This window comes from Bos indicus, chromosome 15 (assembly GCF_029378745.1).
Source record: "Bos indicus isolate NIAB-ARS_2022 breed Sahiwal x Tharparkar chromosome 15, NIAB-ARS_B.indTharparkar_mat_pri_1.0, whole genome shotgun sequence".
NCBI classification, from domain to species: Eukaryota; Metazoa; Chordata; class Mammalia; order Artiodactyla; family Bovidae; genus Bos; species Bos indicus.
The window spans coordinates 35,435,466-35,454,583 of record NC_091774.1 but is presented as its reverse complement, the minus strand read 5'-3'; the positions used below and the strand labels follow the sequence as shown (position 1 = coordinate 35,454,583).

At 45.3% G+C, this 19,118-nt stretch overlaps 1 protein-coding gene across 4 annotated transcripts in view; it reads right to left on the bottom strand.

The window, feature by feature from the left end:
- ABCC8 (ATP binding cassette subfamily C member 8) overlaps positions 1-19,118 on the bottom strand; it is a 79,184-nt gene that overhangs the window by 47,308 nt on the left and 12,758 nt on the right. For 3 of the 4 annotated variants that reach the window (XM_019975423.2, XM_070803582.1, XM_070803585.1), the window contains 4 exons: positions 18,577-18,819; positions 17,489-17,677; positions 9,388-9,552; positions 5,994-6,149 (listed from right to left, as the gene is read on the bottom strand). In XM_019975423.2, coding sequence (XP_019830982.2) covers positions 5,994-6,149; positions 9,388-9,552; positions 17,489-17,677; positions 18,577-18,819 — 753 coding nt within the window. The remainder of the gene's footprint in view (positions 1-5,993; positions 6,150-9,387; positions 9,553-17,488; positions 17,678-18,576; positions 18,820-19,118) is intronic. The other variant, XM_070803583.1, reaches the window with a different exon arrangement.

The window sequence follows — 19,118 nt, the reverse complement described above, 5'->3', positions numbered from 1 at the left end:
GGCTGCCCTGCCAGGTCATGTTGATGTTGTTCAGTCACTAAGTCGTGTCCAACTCTTTGCAACTCCATGGACTGTAGCCCACCAAGCTCCCCAGTCCATGGGATTTTCCAGACAAGAATACTGGAGTGGGGTGCCATTTCCTTCTCTAGAGAATCTTCCCAACCCAGGGATGGAACCTGCATCTCCTACACTGACAGGCAGATTCATTATCACTGAGTCACCAGGGAAGCCCCTGCCAGCGGGTATTAACAAAGTCTGCACTCCACCCCCACAACCCCACCACCCTAAAGTGGGACATGCCTTGGTGTCCAGCCTTCCAAAGTTTCCTGGGAGAAAAGACGAGGTGTGACAGTGTGATTTCAGGAGGAGGGATTAATACGATGGGTTCGCACACAAGCAGAGAGTTTCTGGACTGGCAACTAAATACATTTATCTGCAAGCTTGACTGGGGCATTCACTCTCTCCAGGTATCCTTTCCAGATGGAAGCCAGTCTCAGAGCTGAGGCTGCACAAAGAGTGATGGTACCTTTTGTTCAGTTTGCTGCTTATCAAGGTTGATATTTCACTCTATTGGAAAAAAGTGATACCTGAGAAAAGAGGTAAAAGAACGGCACCCATGCCCGACAAAACGAGTCCAGGCTCTGAGAGTTTACTTTTTATTCTAATGTTCCTGGTGTCTTTAATTTTTAATGAATCCAGTAGGTATTCTCTAAAAAGAGAATTCATTCTGCTTCTAGCTTTATGTAAGTGACAGCCGGCTTCTGAATATTGATGAGAAGTGTAAATTACTCTTGCCAGCCCCCAAAGCCTCAAGATGACAATTTCGCAGGTTGCCTTCAAAGGCAGACACTTCTAAATTCAGGGCTTATTCTGGAAGAACAGATGTGCTGTCTTCCTTAATTGAAAAAAAAAATGGTAAGGTTGGCCCTGCACTGCCTGAGCCCTCATCAAATTGGCACAAAGCTCCTGCACCATCTCAAGGAGAGAGGAGTGGGTGGCTGACTCTGTAATATCTATTAATTACAGAACACCTCCTCCATTAGCGGGTTCTTAGGGGCTGGAAAATGACCCCTTCACCATCTACCTCCCAGTGTTTAGCTGATGTTAAATGCTGGCACGGGCAGGCAGAGGAGCACATTAGGGAACATTCCTACTCTTGCTAGAACACACTCCCATTGTCATTCCGGAAAATTATCCTTGGCATCCACCCTTTTCATTAGCTGTCCTCATTTGGAGGCTATCAGGGTGTCGTTCAGCAGCTTGAGTAAAAATGGACACCACAAAAGCTCTTAGAGCACTCCCAGAGCACTCTTAGGGCCCCAGCTGGGTATAGGTATCTGTACCCACCACCACCTCCAAGGCTGGCAGCTGCTGGGGATGTGACCACTGTTGCCACCAGGCTTATCCCCACAATTTGTCCACCCCGTGTCATGCTCCCCAGACCCTCTGTCTGCTCTGTTCTTCTGCAGGGGTCTGAATGGACCACGTGGAAGAACACACCAGAAATCAGGGATTTGGAGTGCGCAAAGCAAGTGTGGGGAATAAAAAGACTATTTTATCTCCTAGTCACAGGCCAGGAGAGCAATCTCGTGTAGTAGTGGGGTGATCACAGTCCAAGAGTCGGAAGCCCTGAGTTTGAATGCAGTCCCAGCACTTACTGGCTGTGCAATATTGAGTCTCAGCTTCTTCATTTTTAAGGTGGTGATTTTAACTGCCCACTTAGCAGAACTGTTGTGAAGATTGCATGCATGCATGCTAAGTCACTTCAGTCATGTCCGACTCTTTGTAACCCTATGGATTGAAGCCCTCCAGGCTGCTCTGTCCATGGGATTCTCCAGACAAGAATTCTGGAGTGGGTTACCATGCCCTTCTCCAGGGTTGTGAAGATGAAATGAACATATATAATAAGCACATATATAGTGCCTGGCACACAGCTGGAGACAAGGTGGCTGATCCTCCTTATTAAAATAAACAAACAAGCCTCATGGGAACTCTGTCACTAGGGAACCACAGAAAGGATATACCTGGGTATGGTGTTGCTACCAGCTTGCTGGGTCGCCCAGGGTAAGGCCCTTGCCCTCTCTGGGCTTCCAATGCTCATGGGATGAGGTGGCACAGAGGTCCCCACTATGGGCAAGTTCCTTAACATAGTTGTCCATAAGCTTCAGGGGGCCCACAAAGCCCCTGAAATTGTAGGCAAAACGTGTGAATGCACTTTTGTTTTTCTGAGGAGAAGTTTCATTATGTTTTCAAAAGTAATAACCTATATGGGAAAAGAATCTAAAAAAGTGTGGATACAGGTGTATATATAACGGATTCACTTTGCTGTACACCTGGAACTAACACAACATTGTACATCAACTATACACCAATGAAAATTATATAAAAGAAGTATTTGCAGATCAGTGACGGTGTAGAGCTGGGGGCAAGTATGAGGAGTGACTCATCCAGTGGGTATGGGTTTCTTTTTTGGGGTAACGAAAGTGTTCTAAAATTATGATGATGTTGCATAATTCTGTGAACATGCTAAAACCCACTAAACTGTGCACTTTAAATGGATGAATTATATCTCAATGAAAGTGTTATTTAAAAGGCATATGTAATCCAAAAAGATTCCAATCAGGGACAGCCTTTGGGGATGAAGGAATGGGGCTCCTGAGCTCTTTTCAACACCATCAAAAGCCTCATGTGCCCTGTGGATAACCAGGCTGCATATGGAATCCTGAGCCGGTTGAAGGGATTATATTAGTTCTGGTGGTAATACTGGGTCTTGAGGGTTGGTCAAAGCTCTAAGTGCAAAGGTACAGTCTTTGAGGAATTAAAAACAAAAAATCAAGGTCTTCCTTGGTGGTCTGGTGGCTAAGATAAATGCAGGGGGCCTGGGTTTTATCTCTGGTTGTAACTAAGGGTTTGCATGCCACAATGAGTATTGAAGATCCCGTGTGCCGCAACTAAGACCCAGTGCAGCCAAATGAATAAATAAATATTAGAAAATAAATGTAAAAAACCTAGAAAATCAAATGATACTTCGTGATAAATAAGTATAGATAAGTAATCAGTGGGGGCTTCCTTGGTGGCTCAGCGGTAAAGAATCTGCCTGCAATGCAGGAGACTTGGGTTCAGTCCCTGGGTTGGGAAGATCCCCTGGAGGAGGACATGGCAACCCACTCCAGCATTCTTGCTGGAGAATCCCATGGATAGTGAAGCCTGCCAGGCTACAGTCCATAGGGCCACACAGAGTCGGACATGCCTGACGTGACTAAACAGCAGCAGCAGCAAGTAATCAGTGGAGGTAAAAATTCCTACCTAACTTTCCTCCCACTATGTTGTGAGGGTTAATCACACAAGTGAGAAAAGCTGGACAGGCCAGGCACAGGGCAGGGGTTATTAGTTGTTAGTTAGTATTAGTATTGTTAGCAATGGTCCCTATGCGATAAAAACTATTATTAATAGTAACCAGGTTTGTAGCAGTTTTGTGGACAAAATCTCCTGAAACGAGTTGTTTAAGGGAAAACAAGTGAAATGATAAAAGATAAAATGGTAAATCTTAGCAGAGCGGAGGGGGCACAGGGGTCTGGGAGTGAGTAAGTGGGGCATAACATATATGGCTGTTACCATAAAAAGGACCATCAGATTTTCTACCCTACATCCAATCTTGTCTAGAAGGAAATGGCAACCCACTCCAGTATTCTTGCCTGGAGAATTCCATGGACAGAGGAGCCTGATGGGATAGAGTCCATGGGGTCACAAAGAGTCGGACATGACTGAGTGACTAACACACTTCTTCCAATCTTGTCTAGCTGCCTCCCTATACAAGCCTCTTCTATTTTCCTTTAGTGTCTCTTAAATACAAACTTTGAGTTTCCCAGGTGGCTCAGTGATAAAGAATCCACCTGCTAAGCAGGAGACGTGGGTTTGATCCCTGAGTCAGGAAGATTCCCTGGAGAAGGAAACAGCAACCCATGCCAGTATTCTTGCCTGGGAAATTCTACAGACAGTGGAGCCTGGTGAGCTACAGTCCATGGGGTTGAAAAAGAGCTGGACATGAGTGAGCGACTAAACAACACTCTGTGTCAGGCTCCCTGCTTGGTGCTTTGCCTACATTATCTAACTGAATCATCAGAGCAACTCCAGAGAGTAGGAATCTTCCCCTTTTTCACAGATGAGGAAACTAAGGTTCAGGATAGGTTAAGTATCTTGAACCCAGGGAGCCTGCAGACTTTCTGGGAATGGATCTGGGATTTGGGCTTTTGACCTGAGCACCAGAATGAAGATTCACCCCCAGGCACAGGACAGGAGTCACAGACTCTGTGGTGGAAGAGCTCAGGATGGGAGAAGGAGCAGACGAGGCCAGGAGTCAGTAAACCATGCAAAGAATTCTCATTCTATTGTTGGAGGAGAACGCGCCTCCTCCAGAGCCAATCTCAAAAGTTGTCTGGCTTTAGAAAATGCCATGTTAGCCATCTGTATGTCTTCTTTGGAGAAATGTCTATTTAGTTCTTTGGCCCATTTTTTGATTGGGTCGTTTATTTTTCTGGAATTGAGCTGCAGGAGTTGCTTGTATATTTTTGAGATTAGTTGTTTGTCAGTTGCTTCATTTGCTATTATTTTCTCCCATTCTGAAGGCTGTCTTTTCACTTTGCTTATAGTTTCTTTTGTTGTGCAGAAGCTTTTAATTTTAATTAGATCCCATTTGTTTATTTTTGCTTTTATTTCCAATATTCTGGGAGGTGGGTCCTAGAGGATCCTGCTGTGATGTATGTCAGAGAGTGTTTTGCCTATGTTCTACATATGTATAGAACAGTCTTTTGGACTCTGTGAGGCGGGCGGGGGGGGGATGATTTGGGAGAATGGCATGAAAACATGTATAATATCATATAAGAAACAAATCGCTTGGGGCTGGTGCACTGGGATGACCCGGAGGGATGGTATGGAGGGAGGTAGGAGGGGGGTTCAGGATGGGAACACATGTACACCCGTGGCGGATGCATGTTGATGTATGGCAAAACCAATACAATATTGTAAAGTAAAAAAAAAAAAAGATATATACATAAAAATAAAGAAAGTGCCATGTTTTAGATTTCCAAAATTAAAACAGGCTTATTGGAGAATTTAGAAACGAATAAATTAAAATTTTGTAGGGCTTCCCTGGTGTCTCAGTGATAAAGAACACATCTGCCAATGTAGGAGACATGGGTTCAGTCTCTGATCTGGGAAGATCCCACATGCCGTGGAGCAACTAAGCCCATGCACCACAAGTATTGAGCCTGTGCTCTACAGCCCTGGGAGCTGCAACCACCAGACCCTCACGCCACAACTACTGTGACCCACGAGAGAAGCCATCAGAATGAGAAGCCTGTGCGCTGCAATGAACAGTAGGCCCCACTCACCGCAACTAGCGAAAAGCCCGCTCAGCAACAAAGACTCAGCACAGCTAAAAATAAATAAAATTTTAAAAAGAATTCATTTCTTTAAAAAATCATTTGTAAGCCCCCATGAGGCCCTTTAGTTCTTTTTTTCCTGTGTGGAAAAATGTGTGCAAATGCATACATATGTGTTTTCCAATTTAGCAGGAAGCACACTGTGAATACTAAAAACACATGTTTTTAGATACATGCTTTGAATACTAAAAACACACTTAAAAACACATCATGAACACTTTTCAATGTAAGTAAGTACTTTGCTATAACACGACTTTTATGTGAAAGTGTTCTACACATGATTATCCTTCAGTTGTTGGGTTTTTTTAAGGTTGGCTGCACTTTTAAAGTCTTAGTGACCATTGCTTTCTTTGATCATCAAGAGAGACGCCTAGACCCCTTGGAGAGTGTGAGGCAGTGCAGACACCCAGGATACACCCCATGGAGATCCCAAGGAGGTGAAAGGTATAAGTAAACATGGAATGGAAGACGGCAGGCTCTTAGCCACCGGGCATGCACCAGCAGATTCCGATTTTGTGTCTCCCAACTCCCAACAAAGCACATGTCCCTTACCTGTACTGGCATGGCCCAGAGGTTTGGGCACAAGAAGAAAAACCACATGAGCTGGTTGGTGTCGATGGCTACCAGGTTACAGATCTGCCCGGCTGTCATTTCCCCCATGGAGAGGTTGGAGGTGGACAGGTGCATAATTTTATTGTAAATCTTGGTCTGGAAATAAGAGTAGAGTGTTTCACATTTGTCATCATCAACCCCCTAATCACCACTCCAGATGCCATGTGTCTCTAAAGTGCCAGGGGCTTTTCAGGCCTCCCCCCATGGAGCCCCAGAGCAGCCCTGTAAAGGGCACTGCATGACTGTTCCAGTTTTATAAATGGAGAAGCTGAGGCTCAGAGAGGTAAAGGGCTTTGACTACAGTCCAAGCAAGTTAGAGAGGCAGCATTCCCATGAGGAATCTACACCAGCATGACAAGCTACTTCCCCAGCAAGCAAGACCTTTCCCTTGGTTGGTCTTAACTGGACAGGACTTAATTGGCTTTTAAATCTTAAATGCAGATTGTCATGCCCAGTCGTATTCTTGATTTACTGGAGGTCAGTGGAGAACATACTTGAGAGCCATAAAAATGATGAAAGGTGGCAGCCATCTGTTTTAATGTGGCTTCTCCAATGGGGAAAGGGGTTTGCTCTGGGGCTAAATCTTGTCTTAATTGAGCCTTGAAATAAATACAAGGGTTCAGCCTGGGAAGGTCTTATGTGAGACAAATGTGTATGTCGATCAGCCCTAGCACTATCCCCAGTCCAGCCACCCCCGAGGACCTTGTTCTGTTTCTCCAGGGCACATGAGGAACAGCCACAGTAATGGCTTCCCATGAGCTCTGAACCTAAAAGCTCTATGTGCAGAGTGATTGTGCCTTCCAGAAAGATGGCAATTTTCAGGCTATGTGTCCTGAAACAAGGAAAAATGCATTTCTGTCTTAATGACCTGGGGATGTCTGCTCTTGAAGGAAATTTTATTGTGCATTCTGTTGTAAGGTAGATTCCCAGCCCTTAATTCATCTTTTGTGTAAAGCCAGGCTTTTTCATGGGGCAGGTCTGCTTAAAGCATGAACTTCTTCTGTCTTTTTTGAGTTATGTACACCATGGTTTAGGTTTAAAATAATGGCAATGACTTTTTTTTGACAGATCTAGGCTTATCCTAAGTTATATACAATCAGTTTTTAAAGAATAATAATAAATCTAGTTTCAGTGAAGTAGGAACATAAGTAAACTAACAAAGAAAGCATTATTAAGTAAAGACTAGCATTCACAGAATTACACAACTAAAACCTGGTATATGTCAAAAATTATATACAATACAGGAATTTTGCTTCATAACCTTTTGTGCAAGAACTGTGGCTGTTCTCAAACTCACAAAGACATAAATCTTTATCTATAGATTTCTGTAAATCTTTGAATGGAAGAATTTTTTTCTAATTTGTTCCCATAATTAATGCCAGCATTTTCTTTTGGGGACATAATGTATTAATCTTTCTTATTCATTCAAAATATTCAGACAGTTTAATAAAAACAATTACATGCTACTACATTAAAAAGCCATATTTGGCTCTTTTAACATAATTGGAAAATATTAGGTTAGAGTGTGATTTATGACAGAAATAGAAAGTAGATTTAATTACAAAACTGCTTGGCTACAAAACTGGCTGTTTTTTGTAGTGGTACATGCCTGCTTATCACTGGAAGGCTCTGAACAGAGGTTAGGATTTTAGAAAGGTTTTCTGAACTTGCAATAGCTTGGTTCTCCTAGATCTGAACCCCTATGAGTCTTAAGGGTCTTGGATTTTTCTGGGATCTTTCCATCATTTTCACATGAAGACCTTCATGAGAAATGGCTCTGCTTTTCAACAAAAAAAGCATTGGCGATGGAGTGTTGTCATGCACAGCTTCACAAGTTGTGTACTACACAACTCCAGGGGGCGCCATTCACATGGACTATACCAAGATAACCAGAGTTTGGGCCTTGACACTGTCCCCAGCCTAGGCTGTACCCTTCTTCTTAGTCGCTTTTCTGCATTGCTTCTGATCCTGGCTCCCAGAGGACCAGTCAGTGTAAATGACTTTGAGGAACATTTCTGAAGAATGAGGCAGCTTTGGGATTTAGTCACAACCTCTCAGTGTTCTACTGACTTCATGGGAATTGCTGGGTAAGGCAGAATCTGCTAGCTGTCCCTCATTATCCATTCTCTTCTTTTCATAAGAAGAATTTGTAGCAGGGTAGCATAAAAGCCTGTCAAGAATAAAGCCACAGTTTTTAGCTTCTCTAGGTATAGCCATGGGGCCAAACGTTCCCCAAAGGGATGGGTGAAGATCTCTGCAACTTCTGCATCATGATTTGAAAAGAGGGCAGCCTTCCCTCCTACTGTCCCACCTTTATTATTGTTGGTTTAAATGTAGACACAATAGTGGCGATATCCATAGTCACATTAAACCATGGGACAAAGTCATGTGAGAAGGCTTGGCAGCACAACAGTACAGAAGGAGCCAAGATCTCTGATGACTGTATCAGCCCTGACCAAACGTGAAAGACAAACTTCCATCCTATTTAAGCCACTATCACACTGGGTCTCTCCATTCTAACAGTGGAACTAAAATTCTAATGAAAACACTGGGGCTCATTACTATCTTGCCTAAAGGGTCCCTGAATCCTTCCTGACCTTGATCAGCCTTCCAACAGACTCTGAGGAGGAAGTCACAGCAGGCAGTAGCAAGAACCTAGACCCAGGGACCAGACAGGCCAGATATGTCCCTCTCATCATGGCCTGAGACTTAAGAGCTCAAATTGATCTTGGTCTGGTCTGAAATCGCTCAGTCGTGTCCAACTCTTTGTGACCCCATGGACAATAGCCCACCAGGCTCTTATGTCCATGGAATTCTCCAGGCAAGAATACTGGAGTGGGTTGTCACTCCCTTCTCCAGGGGATCTTCCCAATCCAGGGATTGAAACCTGGGTCTCCTGCATTGCAAGCAGATTCTTTACCATCTGAGCTACTCAGTCTATCTAATCCTGGTATGTCAAAGATGCTTTTTTGTAGCCAAAGAAGACTATCCAGTAGCAGAGCCCTGGAACAGAATTTGTAGAAGGATTATGAGGCTGCACTTGCATTCAGCAGGAAAAAGTTCTGTGATTGATTAGTGATGTCTGTCCCACTTCGAGGCTAAGCAGCTGACATCTCAGATCTAGTCCAAGGCAGAACTAGGGCTGGAACTACTACAGTTCCAAGGCCAGCCCAAGGCACTTTCCACCGTGTCACACTGCCTTGTCAATGGTTAGTTTCAAAACACTGTCAAAAGGCAGCAAAACAATACATTCACAGGGAAATCATTCTTGAGTGTTCATGAGGACACATAATGTGCTCCTTATTGCATAGAGAAAAGATAATCATTCAAGTACCTGTATTGCTCCTCTCAAGTTAATTCCAGTTTCAATGGCGACATAGTAAGATGCTTGCAGAAATGTCCTTTGCAGTAGGAGGGCAAGGAACAGAAGCACGGCTAAGACATAGGCATTCGCAAGGAACTCTTGGGATGAGACAAAGTAAACTCCGAGAAACTGTGTCTGTTGGAAAGAGAAATTCAGAGGTAGCTGTCATTGCCAGCAAAATGACTGCCATTAATACCTGTTATGGGCCACAGAGGCCATTGTTATAGGACTCTCCATGCTTGAAAGCCTTGTGCAACTGTTTATGAGTGGAAAAATCATCAGGCTAAACATTCTTGTAACTATAGGGAGAGTTGCCTATCGTCTGTTCGTCAACCCACTTAGGTAAACAGAATGTGACCCAGTTCTAACCTCATGTCCATAAATATGATTCTTAGCTTTGTGGGCATGAGGCCAGGGGATTTCACTCTGAATGGGGGCAAGAATAAATAGAGCAAATCATAAAGCAGTCAAAACTAGAACCACTACAACAGATCGCACGAGATGTATTCTCTGCTACAAAAGTGGAATCAGCTGAGGTTTAGTCTCACACTCACCAACAGCCTGCACTGTAGAAATTTCTGGGCAGAAAGACCAGCAGAAAACACGGCAGCAGTGCTCCCAGGGAGGGATGGACCGCATCGCCTGTAATGGACCATTTCAGACCCAAGCACCCCAGGCTTGTGGGCTCCTGGGACCGCCTTTCAAATGGAAAGCTTTCTGAACCTCCAGCAAGATCTCAGATGATAAGCAGTGGGGAAAAAAAACCAAATGGTTTGATTTTGTTGCTAAAGATACCAGAGAACAACAGCATGTCCGTTTCTAAATTCAGCATCAACAGCTCCCAGGAAAACTTTGATCTTGATTAAGTCCATCGCTCCACATCAATGTTTCCATGAAGACACAGCTCACCCCTTTCTGAGACTCTGCCCTGAACTCTGCAAGTGATTTGGAAGGTTGTGGGAGCTGCTGCTGCAGGGTAAAGAGTGGTGGGAACAAAATGATGAGAAGGAACCTGAGGGCGTGTCCACACCAGGATCAGGCTGAAAGGGTCAGGATTCTAAGCGGACGCCTTTTCTAGAGTCAGAAATCCCTGCATCCTGGACATAGACCTTTCTGACAGTAGGAAAGATTGTGCCTCTTGGTTCAAGAGTGCCCTTCCACCAGCTCTCACAGGTCCATGGAGCTGGTTCTGGTTACAACTATATTTCCCTTCCTCTGTGGAACAGGGTCGCTCCCTTTTGGGGTCAGCAGGAAACAGTCACAGGGCACACTGAGGCCTCTTAGAAAGAGGGTCCTACTGAAACCTGAAGCCCTGATTCTGCCTCACTTGTTAAAGCACAAGGGGGAAAGGCAGAGGGGGAAGGGAGAAGGAAGACAGTGGGGGTTGCTGGGAGCAGCAAAATGGACCTTAAAATTGGGCTGCTGAGTTTGAGACCTGATCTTACAGGGAAGCAAGGGGCAGGGCCCAGTGTTCACCAGGTACAATGCTCACAACACCCAGTGAGAAGCACACCATTATTAGACCAGTTTTATACATGAGGAAATGGAGTTTCATCATGGTTCAGTGGCTGGCCCAGGATCACATGCTGATAAAGGAAAAGATGTGAACATGAAACCATGTGAGGCCAAAAACGCTCCCGTAGATCCACTACCTGAGCCTCATCCAACCTGTTAACTTTGAGTCTCCTACTGTCAGCTGCAAGCTTGTGACCTTGCAGGGACTGGAACCTGCCCACTTGGCTAGTTCCAGGTCCAAAATGAAGGCATCTGGTCTAGGGAAAAACCTGGTCCTGTTTAACATGCCTTGGAATTCTTCCGTTCTACCAGCCTATGTAGCCTTGGAATTCTTCCGTTCTACCAGCTTATGTAGAGACCCAGCTCTGGAGAATGGACTCCATTATTTTAAAGCCATAAAGGACATGGTGGGGATTTATCCCAAAGGAAATACTTTTACGTAATGAAATAGCTGTATGTGCAAAGATGTACTGTCTCTGGGTTAGAGCAGGCAAAAATCCATGTAAATGTGTAACCACAAGGGATGGTTAAGTATATTATGACACTCATGGGAAACACTATGTACCCAAGAACACCAATCAATATGAAAGCTCTTAAGTAGCATGGAACGGCTCACATTCACTATATCACAATGATTAGAAAGCACATAGGCTGCAGAATGAGGGCTAGAAAAATCAACCGATCTCACTGTTTAGGTTACGGGTGCATGTGTGTTCTTTGTTAAATGCACTCATCAATATCTGTACATTTTCCACAAAGCAACAAATTCTCTTTTTAGAATTTGTTGGAATTTTTGGTCTAAAGCAAAAGCCTTGCTCCCTTTCCCCAAAATGCACACACCCTACGGTCAGAAATAATATGTATTTGGGTCAAGAGTTTTATGACCTGTTAAAATGAAAATCTGCCTGCAGGTGTAAGTCATTGGGTCATTTTTTTATCACTCTTCAAAGAGACAGAATAAAAGAGATAGAGGCCAGAGTAGCTACCTTTTGATTAAGAAGTAGGTACTAGACTAGCCAAAGAGGCCAGGGATATTGCTCGTGGACGGCAAGCCCTGGGAAGCTTCAAATGGCTGTCAGGGCACTGGCATTGCCCAGCACCTTGACAGCTGGAGAGAAAGGCCAAGGACTTACAGCTTGACATTTGATGAGTGGAAAATGCTTTGGAAGATCAGATGCCCTTGTCTCACATTTTCATAAGCTCTCAGGGAAGAAATTGTATTTGTTTCCAGGGGTTTTCATAGTAGCACTCAATAAATATATATTAAAGTAATCAATGCATATGATCTTCATCTCCCATCTACTTTTTATAGAAGCTGTCCATTTCCCTATTTTACAGTTGAGCCAATCAAGGCATGCTGAATGTAAGGTTCCAGCTCTGGAAGGCCCTGGTAAAAATGTTGATAACTGTCTTTGACTGCTTATAATAAGACCAAGGCATTCACCCATCCATCCACAACCATTTGACATGGTGGTTTAGAGTTTGAGGTTAGCCCATATCTGAGTTCAAGTTCTGGCTCATTATGTTAGTGACTGTGTTTTTAGTAAGTTCCTCAACCTCTCTGAGCTTCAGTTTCTTTACATGTAAGATGAAGCTATTAAGGGTTTCTACTTCAGAGAGCTGTTATGACAATTCAGTGTAACAATGTAAGTAAAAAGTTTTCTTAGGACTTCCCCAGTGGTCCAGTGTTAACACTCCACACTCCCAACGCAGGGAGCATTGCCTTGATCCTTGGTTGGGGAACTAAGATCCCATATGTTACATGGTGTGGAAAAATAAAGATTTGTAGTAAGCATGCTGCTCTGCTGCTAAGTCACTCCAGTCATGTCCGACTCTGTGCGACCCCATAGACGGCAGCCCACCAGGCTCCCCCATCCCTGGGATTCTCCAGACAAGAACACTGGAGTGGGTTGTAGTAAGTACTTATACTTACTACATACTTACATACTACATACTTACTACATACTTACATACTTATACTTACTACATACTTACATACTACAAGTATATGGTAATGTCTACATTTTTCATTGAAAAATCATTTCTCTTGTGCTTCTGGGGTGTCAGGCATGGAGCTAGGCACACAGAGATCAGCCAATGCAGGTCATGTCTTAGGAGACTCAGGGTCAAGTTGAAGAAAAAGAAAATGGGTGTTTTGATGGTGCAAACATAGGATATTACAGGAGCACAGAAGAGGAGCATCTAATTCAATCAGAGGAAGGCTTCCTGGAGGAGGTGACATCAAAGACATGTCTTCGCAGTTCAGAGGGAGTGAGGCATGCCAGACCAGAGCAGCCACATGGACACTGTCATAAAGAGACCAACCCGCACGTTGACATCACAGTCACAGAAATGTGTATAAGTTCTCAAAGTACTCAGAGTGACAGCCACAAATATGGATGTCCAGATGGGGACACAGATACACACAGAAACAGACATACCAAGAGACACAGGGACAACAGAAAGACACACACAAAGACTCATAAGCAGGTCCCAGAAGAACTCAGTCAGAAACACACACTAACCTACACATGATCCCCACGGAGGTTTAGAGGCCGTGTGAGGCTTTGTTTGGCCCTGAGATCAAATCCAAACTGTTCTTTCTTCCTCTGCTCAGCTGACAGCCTAGAGCAGTGCTGGCCAGTTTCAGATGCCAGCAGTTCTTTATAAATCCAATTCCCTTGCCCTCCAGCCAGATCAGAGGCACCCATGGCAGGTGACAGATTGTGGGTGGGGGCTGGGTGACAGAGGAGGCTGGAAAGAGACCTATCAGGGGTTTTGCAGGGCCTGGGTCCCAGCACTCCCTGGGGAGTGACGGTGGGGACAGGAGTGTTGAGGACCTAGCAGGCCATATGACACTTCCAGTAATAAAAGAAGAAATAAGAAATGCCTGTCCTTGAGGATGTCAAGGGCGGCAAGATTTCTTGCCAACCATGAGTATCCTGGCAAGGGAAGAGATGACAGGGCAGCCGCTGATAACAGAGTAAACAGTGGGTGCCCGGCTGCGCCGACTGCAGCAGGATGGATCCGGGTTGAATGGGAAGAAGGGCTTTCTCATGGAGAGGGTTTTAAACACAGCTACAGAGCTTCCTTCTGTGTTCATGAAGACCAGAATAGCACCTGTCTCTCTGGGTGAGAGCCACTGGGAGGCAGGGGGTGGTGGTGAACCAAATAACTTCAATAAATGACCCCTTTCCCCCACTAGACCCTCCCTGGTGGTCAGACAGTAAAGCGTCTGCCTACAATGCGGGAGACCCGAGTTCCATCCCTGGGTTGGGAAGACCTCCTGAAGAAGGAAATGGCAACCCACTCCAGTATTCTTGCCTGGAAAATCCCATGGATGGAGGAACCTGGTAGGCTACAGTCCATGGAGTCGCAAAGAGTTGGACATGACTGAGCAATTTCACTTCACTTTCCCCCACTACATGAGAATTAAGGCATATCCCAGGCAACCACACGACTGAGGACTCTCTGTTGCTGACATTGGAGACGATATTTACTTTCAACTCTCGTTTCTATGTCTGTAATTTGCTGATTGCATTTGGGCTGCTGGGAACAAATATTAAATTTGATAAGACCTGCTGCCACTGAGGCAGGGCCATCTGTCTCGGCGATTTATGTGCTGACAAGTAACTGAGACAAGAGCATTCCAGTGAGAGGGCAGCAAATCCCAATTCTCTTTCTGTACAAACAAAGAGAAAAGAGAATGCAAAGCTAACACTCAAATGAACTAGTATTCTAAGTGTTGCTCTTACCATTTCTTTGACACATCTGGCCCCAGAGTTCTTAGGAGACTGGTATAAGAGTTTAGGGAAACACAGGATGAAGAAGATGATGTAGACAAGCTGATAAGGGCTCTGGCTGGCGTCACTTTTCCCTAATGCCAACAATCGGCTCCACACTGCTGCAGGCTTATCAGTGTGGAGTATTTGGGAATCCCCTATGGCTTCCCTGGTGGCTCAGATATAAAGAATCTGCCTGCAGTGCAGGAGACCTGGGTTTGATCCCTGGGTCAGGAAGATCCCCTGGAGAAGGACATGGCTACCCACTCCAGTATTCTTGCCTGGAGAATCCCATGGACAGAGGAGCCTGGCAGGCTACAATCCATGGGATTACAAAGAGTCAGACACGACTGAGTAACATTTCTTTTCTTTTTTTTTTCATTTATGGTTAGTCTGAAGCTGAAGGTGACACTCCTTTTTTACAAAAGAAACAGTCTCTTCCCCCCGTTTTGGGGCCAAATAAAGTTCAGCAGCTCAAAAGCCAGAGAAGGTCTCAAGAGCCACTGAAGTCTACATAAGCAAAAAGAGTCCTAGTCATCTTTTCTTTTCTTTTTTTTAAGGCTTTCTCATGCTAGTTTTTTAAAGAAATTGATGCATTATATAAACATTTTTAAAAGTGAAAAAATTGTGAAGTACTGTAAAGTTTTCATGAAATTTATTTCCAAGTTAATAGTTCTCACATCCTTAAACGAACAAGAAATCTACCCATCTTACCCTAGGTAACTCCTACTCATCTGTCAAGGCCCCATTCAAATATCTTCTCCTTCTCGAAGCTGTCATGATCACTGGCTGAGTTAATTACTCCTTTTCCCACAGTTCCTCGTATCTACTTCCAAGTAGCAGTATTTAACACACGGGTGGCACTAGTGGTAAAGAACTTGCCTGCCAGCGCAGGAGACATAGAGACACAGGTTAGATCCTGGGCTGGGAAGAACCCCTGCAGGAGGGCATGGCAACCCACGCCAGTATTCTTGGCCTGGAGAATCCCATGGACAGAGGAGCCTGGCGGTCTACAGTCCATAGGCTCGCAAAGAATTGGATACGACTGAAGTGACTTAGCACACATAAAATGTTTCATTTAGATTTCTCTCTCTTCCATTTGGTTCCATATTCCTCGAGGCCAGAGATGAAGACTTGATAATAGTAATCAATTTAACATCATGATTGTAAATGCCCAGACTATGGAGTAAAAGAGACTTGGTTTCAAATCCTGACTCTGTCACTAACTAGCTGAGAGACCCTAGGGAAAGTTACTTAACCTCTTTGAGCCCCAAGTTCTTCATCTATAAAATGCGGATTAAAGATACCTACCTTATAAGTTGTATAGTTTGTCAATTACATCTCAAAATGCTGTTACAAAAAAAAACCAAAACAAACTTACCCTAAAAGGCTGTTTTAGGGATTCAATGAGATAACACATGGATAAGTATTAAGCAGTCAATAAGTGGTTGTTATTAATCTTCCTCATCGTAACCATTGTTTCTATACTCTCACAGTCTTACCCAGGTCTGGCACATGGTATGGCTCAATAATTGTTTGCTGAGTAAATCAGACAGACTTAGAGTGTCTCATATTCCTGGCCAAAAGTGCTCAGCTGATTAATTATGTCTCTGGAAAAAGATTCATATGCACCTCCTGGGAATTAAATGGTATCTGCAGTTTTGGAACCCACGAGATGGATAATACTACACGAGGGGAAGTCGTAAATTAGTAATCAGATCCCTAATCAGTAATTACCTGCATCATTTTTGGACTGTCTATTTGTGGTTAGAAGGTTATAATGATGTTCCTGCTGGGGAAATAAGACTCTGAATCTTATTAGAGGTGAAAAGTTTTCCATTTTGTGGCCATGTAAACCTGGCATCATCGACTCAATGGACATGAGTTTGAGCAGACTCTGGGAGACGGTGAGGGACAGGGAAGTACGAGTGTGCTGCAGTCTGAGGGGGTCCCAGAGAGTCGGACGTGTCTGAGCGACTGAAGAACAACAACAAACCTAAGCAGCCGCAAAGAAACAGACGAAAGAATCAGGTACTCCACCCTCACCCCCAGAGTGAATGGTACTGCCCCCAGGAAGGAAAACAAACCCCAGAAAGATTTCCTGTCTCTGTCGTCCGACAAATTTCAGTTTGTAGCATCTTTAGAGCCGGAAAGGCCATTGGGTACCATCTAGTCCAATGGGTTTCAATTACTTTTAAGACACGGGATTCTTTTTTAAAAAAGAAATTTTAATGGGAAGTTCTAACATGTTAATAAAACTGGGGCAGCTTTTAACAAAATTTGGAGTGGAGGGAGAAAAAGCCCCACAGATGGAGGCTTCCCACTCTCCTCCCCACAACAGCAGCCACCAAAGTGGCCCTGCAGAGCCTCAAGTGCTATGAGCATACAAAACTGAAGAAGAGAGATCCGTAAAAGTTATCGAGAGTCCGTTAAGATAGCATGAATTAAAAACTAATAAATAAAAGCTTAGACACCTCCTGCAACTTTCTGAATGATGACATAACCGAGAGAAGTATTATGGTGATTACGGTATGCTGCTGTTTCGTTGCTAAGTCAAAAGCGTAGGGCACCATAAATTCTTTAGGGGCACAAGCTTGCCTTCTAGCATTTCTGCTGACCAGGTGCAGACATCTCCTAGAGACAGATATTGCTAAGCGCTCTGCATGGTGAGGAACTGCCCGGTGCAGCCACTCACACACATCAACCTCTTGCCTGTTCTCACTAGTGAGTGAAAAGCTTGCCGAGGGCGCCCTGCTTTCCCCCTGGGGGCCTACCTTGGGCTGGAAGACGCCATTCTCCTTCCCAAGGTGGTCCACGATTCCAAAGATGCACAGTGGCCCGGCGAAGCCCAGCAGGTCAGCCAAGATGCGGAACGTGCTGCTGAGGACCAGGCGCCTCCCGAAGGCACAGCAGAGAGCCTGCCAGATGGCCCGGGCACCTTGTGTGCTTTGCGTATCCTTCCGCTGCCCAGAGAGACAGAGTCAGAGTGGCTAAGGGCCCATTCACAGCAGGGCCCAGCCTTCCAGGGAACCCCTGGCTCCTGCTGCCTAGAGAAACCCAGTGGCCACGTCTGCTGCAAAAAGGTGGGCTCAGGGAAGAAATTATGGAGCCACCAAGTGCATGGTTGTGTGGGTCCAAATAGACACCTAACGTGGTCCAGATAGGGAAACTGAGGCCAGGTGATGGATCAAGGTCACATGGCTGGGCAGGGACTGCGTGGTGAGCATAGTGCTATAACAAGGGCATGGCATATGTCAGTCCAATGCCACTGTGTCTGTCTTGGTGTTTTCCTCTGCTAGGGCAGAGGCAGTGAACGAGCACTGGATTGGGAGTCAGGTGACCAGCTCTGCCACCTGCCAGAGGTAGGCTAGCTCTGGGGAGGTCATGGCCTTTCTCAGGGCCTCAGTTTCCTCATCAGTGGTTTGAGGAGATGAGATGCCTTCTGGCCTAACTCATAGAGTTACTGCAAGGATTAGGCCACTAATGCCCTTACTCTCCAAATGGGTGACAATCCCCACCTGTACAGTCACTGAGCTCCAAAAGAAAGACCACAAGACATGGGAAATCAGTAACCAGTAGGGTTACCTCCCTGTAGAGCCTCAGTTTCCCCACATGGACAATGAAAGTGTTAGGCTAGGTGATCTAAAACGTGAGGACCATTCCAGCTGTGACTGTCTTATGGGTCTTTGATCTTGGACTTCTCCCTGGTTCACTGTGTGACTTAGGGCAAACCTCTTTCCCTCACGGGACTCAGTTTCCTCACTGTCCCATCAGGGGTTTGACCTGATGCTTTCTGAGCTCCCTGTCTGTGATGCTAAACCAGAGGGCAGGGAACGGACAGTGTGATTATGCCCCCACTGACCGCCTGGGCATCGAAGGCCTCACAGAGCCGCTGGTAGTTGGTGAGGGCCCGCATGGCGATGGGCAGCTTCCCAATGGCTCGGAGATCGATGGGCTTCTTGTGGGCAGTCTTGATGAAGGCGTTCATCCACCAGTAGGTGCCTTTGGACAGCAGGTTCACAAAGGGCTGCAGGAAGCGCACCCCCAGGTCCTGCAGGTCCTCCGGGGGCTTCACCTCCCTTGGCGTCTTGAACAAGATGTACCTCTGTGGGCACACGGACACCAGGGAAGGGTAAGTGCAACTTCTCATCACCTCTACTTTGTCCCAGCAGAGACCTGGGGTTGTGTCGTCCCACCCTTGACTTCTAACAGGTCGGGCCATCATTTGCCTCTTCCCAGGAAAAAGACCCCCCCCAGCTCCTCTTGACCACCAGTGCCAGGGCCTCCTGACTCGTAAATATTCATTGAGGTCCTACTTTGAATCCCCTGGGCTGGGTTGGGTTGGGCAAGAGCAGGAGTCTCCCATATGCCATCTTCTCTCTCCTACAAATCTGAAGAAACCAC